Raw genomic sequence first — 15,266 nt, 5'->3', positions numbered from 1 at the left:
TTACTGTAAACAACACAAAAAGCGCTCGAATTAAGCGTTACTCGCTTAAGGCCTCGTAGCCAGTGCTGCGTTTATGTATTTATATAATGAAACTCTTTCTGTTATATGAATTATTATAAAAAAAATAAATAAATAAATAAGCGTTACGATAAAATTACCAGCTTACAAGTTGCCACACTAGTGTTCCGAAATCCCGAAATATAAAATGCCACCCACGTATTATAAAGAGGAGGAAAGATTTGATTGTTATTTAGTTTGAAGTGAATAGGCTCCTAACCTACTTGATGGGTTTGAACAATTCTTTCTTCGTTGGAAAGCTACACTCTCCCCGGTGAACATAGGTTATTATTATATTTTCAAAAAAGTTAAAAATCCTTACTAAAACGCTAATAATGTAACCCAATGTGTAAACCACATTCTAACAAGTAAGGAAGGGCTAAGTTCGGGTGTCACCGAACATTTTATACTCTCGCATGATAAAGTGATAATCGAGATTTCCTTCTCCGTCATTTACATATTTTTTTATTTTGCTGTAAAATTAATTAGATTAGTAGTTCCTGAGATATGGTTTTTGGTCCATAAGTGGGCGACGCCACGCCCATTTTCAATTAAAAAAAAAGCCTGGGTGCAGCTTCCTTCTGCCATTTTTTAATCACTTTTAGTGATTTTCAACATAACCTTTGTATGGGAAGTGGGCGTGGTTATTATCCAGTTTCTTCCATTTTTGAACTGTATATGGAAATGCCTGAAGGAAACGACTCTATAGAGTTTGGTTGACATAGCTATAGTAGTTTCCGAGATGTGTACAAAAAACTTAGTAGGGGGCGGGGCCAAGCCCACTTTTCCAAAAAAATTGCGTCCAAATATGCCCCTCCCTAATGCGATCCTTTGTGCCAAATTTCAATTTAATATCTTTATTTGTGGCTTAGTTATGACACTTTATAGATTTTCCGTTTTCGCCATTTTGTGGCCGTGGCAGTGAGCCGATTTTGCCCATCTTCAAACTTAACCTTCTTATGGAGCCAAGAAATACGTGAACCAAGTTTCATTATGATATCTCAATTTTTACTCAAGTTACAGCTTGCACGGACGGACGGACAACCGGATTTCAACTCTACTTGTCACACTGATCACTTTGGTATACATAACCCTATATCTGACTCTTTTAGTTTTAGGACTTACAAACAACCGTTATGTGAACAAAACTATAATACTCTCCTTAGCAACTTTGTTGCGAGAGTATAAAAATGTCACTATTAGAAAGAAGTCGCATGATCGGCGAGCCGCACGGTTAGGCTTTATGGGGTTGCAAATGAAGCGATCTGTATTATATGGTAAACAGTCTGTGTAGTCCAATTTTGTTCGTTTTCAAACCCAAACAGATGTATTGAATGAAATTTGTCGAACTGTTGCTGTGATATGGGGTTTTTAAATGTTCTACACCGAGTCTCATATGCAAAGCTCCATCGTACTATTTTTAATTTAAAAGTTAATGTATTTGTACTCTTCACCATAACCTTTCAAGAAGATTTCAGTTTAAGAAGTTTGCATTTTGCACTTTTCCGATACTAAATTCCAAAACCAATCGTCATAATACTCAGAAAAATAACTGAATATTAATCACATTCAGATATTCTTAAGCACTCATTCATCAAAGAAAAATTCTTTAACATTATCTGATTCAAGTGTCGATCAATTAGCCATGTTGTCTTGCCATTAGAAGACAAAAAATCGTTTCTCCATAAAATTCTATACTTAACAGAAAGTTGTAAAGAGCTTTTTTAAAAAGCTCTTATGTTACTACCATGGTTTTCAAACTCTCGACTGCACTTGATCCAGAGAACATAAAGCCATAGGGAAGGTGCATATGTATGTTTGTATGCTTGTGCATTATTTGTTCGGCAATGTATACAAATATATGTACATATAAATATATATGAATGTATGAACAGGCAGATCAATGCGCGCACATGTAATATGTATGTATATTGATAAGTGACGAAATCATGATTTGAATTTCTAAACGCGCACATGCGTATAACTACATACATACATTTATATGATAATAAGATTATGATATGAATATGCAGAGACATAAGATTAATATGATAGACGATGTACAAACATAGATATTAATTCGTCACGGCCGCCTGGATGTCCGTAATCGACTCAAAATGGGTTCCTTTGACCACCGATTTTGTTTTAGGAAACAAAAAACGTCACAGGATGACATGTCGGGCTGTTGCAACACGGCGATCCCTTTAGAGGCCAAATACTGGGACACGCTGAGGGCGGTGTGGCACGGCGCGTTGTCGTGATGAAGGATCCAGTTACGAGCGATGTCTGGGCACACCCTGTTGACTCGTTTTCGCAATCTTTCGAGTACTTGGCAATAGTAGACTTGATTCACAGTTTCCCCGGTGGAACGAATTCTTTTTGGACGATTCCACGGCTATCAAAAAAGACAATAATCATCGTTTTCACCTTCGACTTGCTCAGGCGAGCTTTTTTCGGGCGGGGGGCGCGCGGAGACATCCATTGAACTTTGGGCACGACTAAGGGCACTATCACCACACACTCTTACAATTTTAGCGTACGTTTCTGAAGCTGTTTCGCCCAATCTGGCGCAAAATTTTATCGCGACGCGTTGCTCTTGATTTCGTTTTTCCATTTTCGTGACGAGCACTACAAACACACGTCTACTCAACTTGACGCAGCAGGCGAACTAAACAAGCTAGAGCGATGGTACTTATATCAATAGAGAGGGGAGGGATGCCGGAAAAAGAGAAAGGGAATTTCAAGGTCACAGGTTTACCGCAACCGCGCCAATAAAATCAGTCTCATTACTTAACTGTCAAACCTCGTATTGAATAATAACCTAGTCGTGATTAATCTGGAAAAAATTAATAGGTTATTTACGTATGAGAATATTATTATAAATAAATAAGTTATAAAAAGCAGCATTTTTCATTTAAGTTTGTACAAAATATTTACTAAATTCTGCTGAGTTTTACCGTATCATTATAATTTCATGATTATATTGAAAAGCCAAATAAAGTTGCAAAAATTGTATAACAGAGCTAATTAGCGTAAAGTGCAATAAAAATAAGAAAAAGTGATAACTTCGGTTGCAGCGAAACTATAATATGCTTCACAAATAGAAAACTTTCCCACACAATGCTTAGGTTACTTATGGATGACAGCTGTATGTTATAGTAGTGCGATGTCGACGGTTTTGGCAAATGTGCAGCTTCTTGGGGAGGGAAGGACGAGGTCAGAGCGATATCTCTGGAACTGAGGAAAAATTTCACATGTATACAGGCAGACATGGCTAAATCGACTAAGGTCGACGATGCTGATCATTTATACTATATAGGTTAATTAAAAAGTCCCCGGACTACCATAATAAAACATATTTTTTGGCAAAAATCTCATCATTCGATCGAATCACTTAGTATCTAAGGAAACGGAGCAATCACCGAACAAATTATTGAGATCGAACCACTATGGCATATAGCTGTTATACAAGCTGATCGGTCAAAATCCAGCTGTTATTTGAAAAGCTTTTTTTTATTTAAGGAGACATCTTGACGAAATGTGGTATGGATTATTATCCAAGACAAATGCAAAATTTCTGATCAAAATAAAGTTTTTGTAAAAATATATTTAAGTATATGTGGACAGCTCGATTTACGTTATATTCCTATTCTTATATTTGCTATTTATTTGAATAACTTTCTACATTACCCAAGGTCTAACTAACTTTTTTAATATAAATTATTATTTTTTATATGAAATTTTTTTTTTATATCTTCTAATGCTTGCGTGATTTTATGTGATCTGACTTGAAACATTAAATAAATGAGTAAATTTAAAATACATATATGGTATCTATATATTGACATATACAAGTATATCTAAAAATTAGGTCTTACTTTTTGTCCGGAGTAAACTCCTAAATTAGTGACTCAATTTTAGTAAAATTTAACACACTCTGTTCACTTTGAACCAACTTTAAAGATAGGATAGTTTATATAGGGGAGAAAGCTGTGTTGTGAACCGGGCTGAGTAATGAATCAGTACTTGATCGATATGAAAAAGTTTAATGTAATAGTAAGTTTTTTTTCATGTGTAATTGTGCGCTTAATAATGCCAGCAGCTAGCAAGTCAGTAATCCAGTTCGATGCTTGGGTACCCATGCCGCCACAGTTGCGCCCGTGTCGTGCTACTTACAAGACGTCTTTAACGCAGTGTTCTCTCAGGTTAGCCAAGAAGGAAGTGTGGTGTTGTTTTGTTTAATAAAAGAAATTTTATTCTTCTTTTTAACAAGAATTTTTTTAATGTTTTCAAAACAGTATTTTTGTTTTAAGTTAACAGTTTTAAAAATATTAAAATTTTCAAAAATTAAATGTTCGTTAAGTTGAAAATGTTTGAGTTTACAATTCATTAAAGCATTTGAAAAAAATGTTAATGTGAAATTTAATAGCGATTTTTTGTTTTTACTGAAATATTGTTTTATATTTAAAAAAAAATTCAAATAAAATAAAATTATAACTATATTTAATATCAAAATTTTCATTATCAAAACTTTTCCTTCTTTTTAAAGGTAAATAATTTTTTTAATAAATACTAAAAAAAAAAAAATAAAACTAAAATAAAAAAAAAAAAATTATAAGAACATAATACAAAAATTTTTGTTAACAAAACTTTTTCTTTGTTTAATAAAAATATTAAAACAAAAAATAATTTAAAAAATTGTAATTAAATTATTTTGTAAAAAAAAATTTAATTAAAATTAGAAACAAGATAAATTTATATAAACAATTTAATACCTCCGATCTTTATTATCAACAATTTTTTTATTAAAAATGTTAAAGCAAAAAAAAATATTAGAAAAAATGTAAATTAAATATTTTAATTAAAAACTGTTAAATTAAAATAAAAAAAATTTAAATTTAATTCAAAACGGTTTATTAAAAAATTTATAAAATTTCCTAAAACGTGTTGAACAATGTGACTTAGGTTTTCTCTTAAAATTTTAGGTATATATATTTTAATAGGAAATTTTTTTTATTTATATTTTCAATACCATTTTTTTATTGTATGCTTTATTTCATGTCCTTCATTTTGTAAAGCTAAAATTTTATTATTCAACTTAATTTGGTTAAAATTTCTCGCCATTATTTTCTATATACATCTGTACATACTTAAGTCGTTATAAATTAAAAAAAATTATTGACATATGCATATAAATATATATGTATGTATGTATAAGTATATTTAATATAGATATATATATATTTTTTTAAACATACATATATTTATATATAATATATAATCTAAAATTTCCGCCTTATTATTATTGCTTTCAAATAGACTTCTTACACAAACAATTCAAAACAATTAACAAAACAAAAATGGTTTCTGCTGTAAAATCATTGTTGGCTATTGCCGTTATCGCCAGTGTTGCATGTTCAGGTGAGTGCAAACTTTTTACTGCTAATAACACCAAAAATAATTATACGTGGCATTAAACTTAAAATATATAAAATAAATTAAAAATATACCATATATAGAACTCATTTATATTATTAAAATTACGTACCACATTTTGTCCGGGGTACACTCCTTAACTACTGAAGCGATTTTAGTAAAATTTAGCACACTGTGTTCAGCTTGAACCAACTTAAAAGATAAGAAATAATAATTATATTAAATATAAAACAAATCTTAATTAAAATCAATACAATAATAAACCTAAGCTAAAATAAGGCCATGAAAATTCATTTTTTTTATTGACAAATATTTGTTTCAATAGCTTTTACAATTGAACAGAAAGTACAATAACTTAAATTCATGCACCGGCAATAACGTGCTCGTCCATATTCCTCAAATAATATTTGCATTGTATAGAATAATTCATTATAATCGCACTCAATGTATACCCTATCTCGCCTATAATCGCGTAAGCGGTGTCTACGCCAACAAAGAAGAAGAGCCACAACAACGTGCGACCGCATCTAGTAATAATGTAAAAAAAAAAATTATATATACTTATGTACATAAAAACATTTACCATCTGATCAAATTTGACTCGGATTCGGTTCATTTAAAACGAATATGATGTGGAAACTATCCAAGATGTCAAAGAATGGCGCTCCAAAAATGAGCCGCAACCTAAAAACCATGTCAAAATCGGTGATAAATAAAGTTGTTGCACATCGTTTTATTTCATTGTGGTGTTAATTAGAATAATTACTTGGCAAGGTGTTTACGTGAAGCAACTAGCCATAAACGTCCGGATTTCTACACAGATACATACATATGTACGTCTTATCCTAGCATAATTGTGACTGACATTTTGACTAAAAACGCAGAGAGAGTCAACGCACAGCCAACGTATTCACCAAATTAGGCACCCTGTGACTACTTTCAACGCGAATTTTCCTATGGGATATACACCATAAATCCATTGAAGCCATTAAAAATAATACGCCGAAAGTACTTTAGACTATGGCAGACACTTGTTATATATAATCCTCATAACAAATGTTTGGAAAATTGGTTTAAGCCTTGAGATGCTTATATTGGCTCAAAAAGAGCAAACTTTAAAGGCGATAAGAAAGAGTTGTATTAAAATAAGTGACATTCTTGTTTTTGGTCTGTTAAGTTTGTTTAGATGGGTGTTTTACAAGGTCTCCGACATGTCTCTCTGGTTATTACAAACTTCGTGACAAATCCTCTTACATACATACATATATGTATATATGTATATGTATATATTGTGTTTTTTTTTTGAACTATTAACTTTTTTCAGTCCCATCATGAATTTTCCTTGGAAATATACTACAAAAAAATACCTGAAAATTTGAGCCCTTAATATTATCATTAAGGACTGGATCAAGGCATGTAAAAATTTTCCATTGAAAATACACGACAATCGTGATTTTTTATCTTAAAATTTCTATTGCTCAAAGGCATTTTATGGCATCGCTTTGACTTTAGACACATATTCCTCAGAATTGTATACTCTACAAAAGTGCTCTTTGCTTCAAAGTCGAAACTCACACCAGCGAGGTAGTACCGGACTCTAAACCTGAATTTTCCACGAAATTCGAATTTTTTTGTATATATCTCTTAAATGACAAAAGCTATAGAGAAAATGACAAACTTGTAGGAAATTTTATTTGCTACAAAAAAGGTTCGAGGTCAAAATCGCAATCATTAATACTTCTCGAGATATTCGGCTTTTTAAGTAAGGCTTTATGGAATATTCATAGATGGTATGTAATAAAAAAGCTATGAAAAATGCCTTGGTACAGTCCTTAATGTTAATATTAAGGGCTCAAATTTACAGGGAATTTTTTTAGGGTATTTCCAAGGTAATTTCATGATGGGACTGAAAAAATTGATCAGTTAAAAAAAGACACCCTTTCTTCATAACTTAAATACATATTATAATTAAATAAATTTTTTCATAATTCAGTAAAAAGATTTGTTGACGCTTAGCCGAGTCACCATAATGAGCAAAAAGTAATAATTCACATTACTTTGACCTTACATAGCTATGAGCAGTTCATATCACCTTCAATATATAAGCTTATATAACTAAATATATATATGAACTATATATATATATTTTTATGTACTTAATTATGTACAATCCATAAGGACTTAGATGTAGTCAGAGACATAAACAAATTACTATTTTAATCATCTTTTTTCAATCAATTATTTGACTCTATGTTTTAGCACCATTGGTTAATTTCCTTGACAGAAAAGTGAAAAAATGTAATTTAAAGGTAAAAGCTAAGGGTTTCCTCTGGTAACAACTTTTCAAACCTTTTTTTTCATATAAAAAATTAAATTCTTATTAGAATTTTTACTGCTACAAACCTACATTATTAACAAAGAAATTTTGAAATTTAAGAAAAAAAATTTAACTCGGCCATTACGATGCCATTTCCGGTGGCCCTTCGGAAATGCGTTATCCGAGTTATCCTGCCAGGAGCATCTAATGTGAAAAAGTACATGGTTTAGTTAAAATCTTAACTCCGAACTTGCATAAAGGAAACAAAAAAAAATTTTGGATTTTTGGCAGACATTTTTACAAAAAAATGAAAGTTTCAGTGAAAACTTCGCGACAATTTTTTTTTTTGCTTTAAATAGTTGCAATCGAAAAAAGTCCTTCGTCCAAGTCCTTAAGAATTATATTTCAGGAAGTTCGGTTAAGTAGTTCTAGAGAAATATTCGAGGAAAACGCGTTTAAAACGGCGCATTTAGCCTAGCTAGCCCACAAGTTCTCAAGGCTTTATCTTCGAAACTATTACTCGGTTCAACTTGAAAATTTAGGACAATGTTCTAGAGGTGTTATAGATAGATAGATAATAGAGATTTAATAACATTGTAAAACATTCGATTTTTTGGAACCCGAAAACCCATGTAATCCTTAACCATCATCAATCCTTGGATTTGGATATTCATCTAAAATCGACCGGACAAAAAAATAAGTTTATTAGTAGATAGTCTAGAGCTTGATCAAAGTTTTCTTTATTTAACAAAATGACGGCTTCAGGAAAACTTCTGCCAGATTTTAGGAAAAAAACAATAGATAATCGTTAAAGAGTCGAAATAAAAAAACATTCAAATTAAAAAAATTCGAAATAAAAATTTAAACTAAACAATCTTCGCGCTACAGTCGCGTCAATTCAAAAAACATGAAGTTTTACTCGAACAGTCCAGAGTGCCCCAGAACGTTTTGCTACATATTTAATTAGTCGAAGAGTATTTGACGGATTTACTTTAAATTTTGAATATTACTACGCTCCTAACTTCAAGCAAATGCAAAAATAAATCGGTTTTATTTTTTAAGTCTGACTACTCCTAACCCCATAATCTACCAATCTTACTCAGACTATGGAGTTACTGTATTCAAATAATATAATATGAATACTAATTTAGCTGTATTTGTAAATACATATGTATGTATTATATGAAAATACATTTCTATAGTAAGCGCCATATACAACAGCTAACACTACTTTTCTCTCCGCAGCCTTTGCCGTGCGATGCTACATCTGCGACTCGATCACCAATCCCAAGTGCGGTCAGAAATTCGAGGCCAGCGATGACATGAAATACGATTGCGCACGCATATCGCCGCCGCGCTTCCTGCCGAACTTCGTCAACGTGCTCAATGCCACCGGCTGCATGAGGAAGGTGCTCGACAGTAAGTAATGGATATCCAAAAACAGAAATACAAGAAACATGTGAGAAAAAATACCGCATGAATTCACAATTCTTCTCACACACTAACAATACGTGCATATACATATATATTTACATATATAGGTTTGTACTCTTGTGTATAGGCATTAAGGAGGCTGTGTTTGTGCTTAGCGCCGCGTCTTTATGTCATCACGATAAACTGTTATTGCGCATTAACTTCTAAGCGAAGCTCCCAAGCAAGTCGAAACCTATAACCGGTTGCAAACCGGTTCTTATCGGCGCCTTTGTGCGCTGTAGAATTCTCGTAATTGCATATTTACACACATACTTACATATTGTCTCTAATTAAAACGAGCATTGCAAATAATTGCGAACTAATCTCTGCAATGCATATTTATTTTGAAAGTGAAATTCAAAGTGCATTTAACATGGCAGCTGGTGAGGGTATATACTGTAAGTACATACATATAATCACTCTAATATGATTCAAAAAAAAATTTTTTTTTTCGTTTGGTACTCTGAAAAATAGGTTCCTAGACACCTCAGTCCTTGAGAACTTCTTGAAATCGATAAATTTATTTAAATTCTAGATTCAGCAGCGGATTTATAAAAAAATGTTATTGCATTAGAAGTTTTATGGACAAACAAAAATTATTGAAAACCCACCATAAATAATAAAATATTGTACTTTTTCTATCTTTTCAGTTACCGGAGATCCCCAGGTCATCCGTGGCTGCTTCTATGGTGATGTTTCGAATACGCAATCCGGCTGCCAGGCCGATCCCTCTTTGCCATTCGTGAAGCAGTTGGCGTGCGATATTTGCACCGAAAATCTCTGCAATGGCTCCAACGCCACAGCCCCATAGCCGTCGCCATTGTACTTTTCTTCGCATTGGCACGTATGCTGTCCTAAGTTGTTGGGTCGCCACTGTAATCAGCGCTGTTTGACAAAATACCATACAAAATTTAGTATAAGACCTTAACTTCTCCAACAAACAGCGTTCTAAATCTCGATACTGTATTCTTAGTGTAGTGTACTCGTAGCTTTGTGCATTTTATTTGATCTTTTTACAATCATTCGGCGGTGGATTGCGCCCGGAATATGCGATTATGTGAAAACACACGCAACAAGTGTGTATATTTAAGTGCTCTTGTATGTTTTTAATTTTATTAAATAAAATATGTGTAAATTGTAATTTTTTCTATCAGCACCAATTGTTGAATTCTTTTAGGATTTTTTTGTTATTAAATTTTATTTAAGATTCTAATAATTTCGAGGTTCCCTAAATGTTTATTATCTTTCCAAAAAAATATTCATTGGTATTTATTTGTTAAAGATTATCTCTTTCAAATATTGACCGTCTTTCCGTTGAGTGGTGACTTTGCTCCAAGGCCTGAATAGAAGCGGTATTGTGCGCACGTACATATTCCCACAAGAAAAAGTCTAACAGTGTGATATCAGACGATCTTGGTGGTCAATCGACCAGCCCAAAATGTGAAATTATCTGCTAACCGAAGTGTTCTCTCAATAAATCCAAGGATTGATGTGATATGTGATGGGAAGGGATGTCCTGTTGAAACCAAATGTCTCCAAATAGCCGGTTATCAAGGCGCGATAACGGTCGCCACTGACAGTTACGTTCTCACCGTCATCAGTTATTAAATTCAAAACCAATCGTTATAATATTCGAAAAAATAACTGAATAGTAATCACATCCAGCAATTCGTAAGCACTTATTCATCATAAATAATTCATTACCATTATCTGATTCAAGTGTTGATCAATTAGCCATTAGCCGTCTTGCCATTAATAGACAAAAAAATCATTATGCTATAAAATTCTGTACTTAATAGAAATTTATGAAGAGCTTTTTTAAAAAGCTCTCATGTTACTACCATGGCTCTCAAACTTTCGCCTGCATTTGATCTACTTAGGCTGACCTTTTGATCTTTAAATGAAAGCAACAACTATTATCTATTAACCCTTTCTCGTATGTATGTATGTAATTTATTATATAATATAAGCTATAGTCCCCAGAAGATGTGGATGGGCGCGGAAATAACTTAATTCGCCGAAAGCACTAATAAACTTCAATGTCCCCTGAGAGGGGACAGCGCGGTGCAAAGGATTCAAGACTAGTTAAAGACCAATAACTAAATACGTCAGAGATATTAAATTTTACCTACAAGAAAAAAATCCTCTGGGAAAAAACTTACGTTTGAATACAAGCTAAAGTGAGAAAGCGAAACATCCCCTCCTCAGGGTTGAGCGCTGCGCTTGAGACCCGCCAAGTAGAAAACCCTACCTATGAAAAGAAGAAAACAGCACGATGTACGGGACAAGGACTGAGGCGAGTAAGTCCTTGTGGCATTTGCTACAGTGGACATATGAAGGAGCGCAAACTCGGTGTCAAGTTCTTCAACATATCGCATATGCGACGGAAGAGAAGTACGAAGTGACCAAGGATGCCTGCTATGCTTGAAGCACACCTATGAGAGCTGCCCCCGCCACGATGTCAAAATCGTGCTTGGCGATTTTAACGGCAGGGTGAGCAAAGAAGGTCTCTCTGGCACAACGGCCGGCAAATTCAGACTCCATGATGAAACATGAAGCTGATCAACTTTGCCGGGACCCGAATAATGGTTATCTGTAGCACCATATTGCAGCATAAGAAAATTCATCAACCTGATCGATCATTGATCCGGTCGCGATTATAAACAAAAAATATACCCGAAATTTGTTCTTGGGTACCTATACCTGAAAATATTCATCTCCGGAAATATTATTTTCGTTCTTAAGATAAGGGTAAAATACTTCAGGTTTGAAAGCCAAACTGAAACTTGTAAACCGAAAACACAAAAACGCGGAAGTTGCAAACCGGAATAGAAAAAAGGACGGTGTCTGACATATTTCTAAGTTGAAATACTAAATAGGGAGTTGTAAACCGGAACCGGAGAACTGGCAGTTGACAACCGGAAAAATATGTATACTGGAAATAAGAACGGAAAAAGGAAGCCACTCCCTGTTATGTTGTCTGTAAAACAGAACAGAAAATTTGTTGAGACACCGGTAATAAAATAGCGTTATCATATTTAAGGTTTGGGAGCCCAACAGTAAACTGTAAACCGGAAACGGTAAAATTCCTCCAGGAAGCTGAAGGAATTTCCGTTTTATTATATCTAGTATAACATTTCAGGTTACGTAAGATACGTAAGTTAAAAGTGTTGATCATTTTTTTCGATATTCCAGATTTGGTGCATCATGAATATCTCCTAAAGGGACAGACGGTCAATAAGGAGTTCTATTTGCCCGTATTGAGGCGTTTGCGTTACATCCATCGAAAACGATCGGAATTGTGGAAGAGCAATTCGAGGATTTTGCATCGCATCGAGTCAGTGATTCTGACCGAATTTAAAGCCCAAAACGCACAGTATTTACTATATTTGATCCAAATAACACAAAATTCACAGAAGGAACTGAAGATCATCCAAAGAAGTGCCAACGAAAAATGTTTCGACGACTGGAAAAATCGTTGGCATAAGTCTATTACATCTAGTGGGGATTACTTTGAAGGCGATAACAAAAATACAAGGTGCCTTCCAAAGTAAACAGGTCTTTTTGAATCTAACGCCCCCTGGTGGCGCCATCTATATCTCGACTATTGAGTTAAAATCTGCTATCTTTATTGATTGTCCAGTGAGAATTTCATGATATTTCATATATTGCAAATGAAGTTATTGCATTCTAAGTGTTAGTATGTTTGTGTTATCGGTGCGAAAATGAGCTTCGAACAAAGAGGCAACATTAAATTTTGCTTTAAAATTGGTAAAACTTTTACCGAAACGTTTCAATTGATGAAACAAGTTTATGGCAATGATTGCCCATCCCGTAGCAGAATGCACGAGTGGTTTCAACGTTTTCAAAGTGTTGGTGAGAACATAAATGATGATCATCATGTGGGCCAATCAAAATCCGTGATCACCGCAAATTCCATCGAAACTGTGTGTGAGTTAATCAAAACCCAGTCGAAATCATCATTGAAATTCATGAAAAACCAAAAATCAAAATCCAACATTCGAAGGGCATCATTATGTCCGATTATTTGACCAAAAATCACATTTTAATCATTAACCATTCCCCGTATTCACCTGATATGGCACCGTGCGAATTCTTCCTTTTCGGAAAAATGCATTTGCCCATGAAAGGAAAGCGTTATGCAGTTGTAGAGGGCATTCAAAAGGCTTGCACCGGCATACTGGCGACCATACAGGCAAACGAGCTAAAACACTCGTTCGACATGCTTTTGGACCGTTCAAAAAGATGTATTGAAGCAGAAGGAGACTATTTTGAATAAAATAACATGATTTACATGATAACATTGTATTGATGAATAACTAAATATTTTGCGTTTTATTTACAATTTCCAGGTACTTTTTTGTTAGTATTTATACTTACTATCTCAAAATCAGAAAATGAAATCAGGGAAATATTTACAGACCTAATGAAAAATACTATTTCTACTAAATATTTTGGCAAAAATTGGGCCTTGTCAGAATTCTAAGATTCTGAGAATTCTAAGACATAGAATGAACAAAGCTATATTTAGGGGTTAGGAGTAAAATTCCATGTATTATTCTCTTTCTTCACTCATACTTAAAGTTTTTACTTGGAACTATATACTTTATACTATATATTATATGTGTATATATATTTTTAAACCATATATTTTTTATTTCTTGAATTTCGAAAATCATATAATAACACCTTAATACCTTAACAGTACATTTACTTATTGTCTATTAGCATTAAGACAGATTGCAAATTTAACTTGATTAAAAAAAAAAAAAGAAAAAAATATAATAACAAACTGCTCGATTGTGTCATTCTTATATTAGCTCACATTGTCGGAAATGACCTAATTGTTGTTCAAAAAGGATAGTAGACTTCTGGGGATTACTAATTCTCTCTTTGCTTCTAAATGCATTTCTGTAGTACTTATATGTACATATGTATATGGTATGTAACTACCCACTGGGTTTTGACAGCTTTACTGGCAACCAACACACACCTAAAGGCAAGCGTTCGCGTAATAAAAATTTAAAAGGTTATTATGAAGTCGAAGGGAGAAAGTGGAGCAATAGAATTTCACATTAATGAGAGGAGTGAGTTACGTTGCCTTTATCGCCTATTTATAGCTGCTTTGGACGCTTGAAATACACCACTGCTGCATAAGCTACGAATGTAACTCATACGCACTGTTGACTATGCTAAATTAGATATCGTCACCTTTTCATAGGTTTACAGGCGAAGGAAAAACGATATAGTAGAAACCACTCAAATTGAAACAAATTTGAGTTTTCAGTAAAAAAATGGTTATATATTGGTTAGCATGCACTCATATTGAAACAAAGTTAGAGTTTTGGTTATATATTGGTTATTATATCCGACATCTATTTATTTTCGATTTTTTTTGATGATACGCTCTTTTGCATTTTGTGTGACGGTATGTTTATTCAAAGCTATATTTACTAAATAGGGAATAATATTATAATTTCAAGGAGATTTTTAAAGTTTTATTAATATTTAATACCCTCAAACGCAATAATTTCATTTGTTAAGCTGTTACTGATAGTGTAAAACAGAAACCCCAAATTTTTTCCAAAATAAATTTTTCAAAAACTTAACTCAATAAATTTCTATTATTAATTTACTTTGTACTTTACTTCACTAGGTGATTAACTTGTTGATATCATTCTAAAAGTTCATTGGCACCACAACTAAACCCACCTGTCGATGGTAGGAGGACTGGGTGCACCTAAATCAGCAGTGAGTGGAATATTCACACGCTACGCTAAATGATTCAACACAAATACTCACACGCGACGTTTAAACAAATTGAAGGGTATAACTCAGCGACCGACAACGAACATGCAACAGGCGTTTTATTTGAGCAACGCAACGAATGAGAGCACACTCTTTGCTAGAGAAGTGAGTGAATGCGAATCTATGAGTGAAGGCAACTGCGAGCGTTGTATAT

The 15,266-nt window shown here is 33.4% G+C and overlaps 1 protein-coding gene across 1 annotated transcript; it reads left to right on the top strand.

Annotated features, from left to right (window-relative positions):
- The first annotated feature begins 4,156 nt into the window (after positions 1-4,156).
- LOC120769539 lies at positions 4,157-10,436 on the top strand. The gene is made up of 4 exons (XM_040096584.1): positions 4,157-4,262; positions 5,377-5,478; positions 9,056-9,229; positions 9,934-10,436. Exons 2-4 carry the CDS (start codon positions 5,418-5,420, stop codon positions 10,092-10,094), a joined length of 396 nt encoding a protein of 131 aa, XP_039952518.1. The 5' UTR covers positions 4,157-4,262; positions 5,377-5,417; the 3' UTR covers positions 10,095-10,436.
- The last annotated feature ends 4,830 nt before the right edge of the window (positions 10,437-15,266 follow it).

The sequence above is a fragment of the Bactrocera tryoni genome, chromosome 2, assembly GCF_016617805.1.
Source record: "Bactrocera tryoni isolate S06 chromosome 2, CSIRO_BtryS06_freeze2, whole genome shotgun sequence".
NCBI lineage: Eukaryota > Metazoa > Arthropoda > Insecta > Diptera > Tephritidae > Bactrocera > Bactrocera tryoni.
The sequence above is the reverse complement of the archived record's forward strand: the minus strand, read 5'-3'. Positions and strand labels throughout refer to the sequence as shown.

Excerpts from the sequence above, each read along its gene's own strand:
- LOC120769539 (XM_040096584.1), top strand. The coding sequence starts at position 5,418 with ATGGTTTCTGCTGTAAAATCATTGTTGGCTATTGCCGTTATCGCCAGT. Across the intron at positions 5,479-9,055 it reads CGCCAGTGTTGCATGTTCAG|CCTTTGCCGTGCGATGCTAC; the intron begins GTGAGTGCAAAC and ends TTCTCTCCGCAG. Across the intron at positions 9,230-9,933 it reads CATGAGGAAGGTGCTCGACA|TTACCGGAGATCCCCAGGTC; the intron begins GTAAGTAATGGA and ends CTATCTTTTCAG.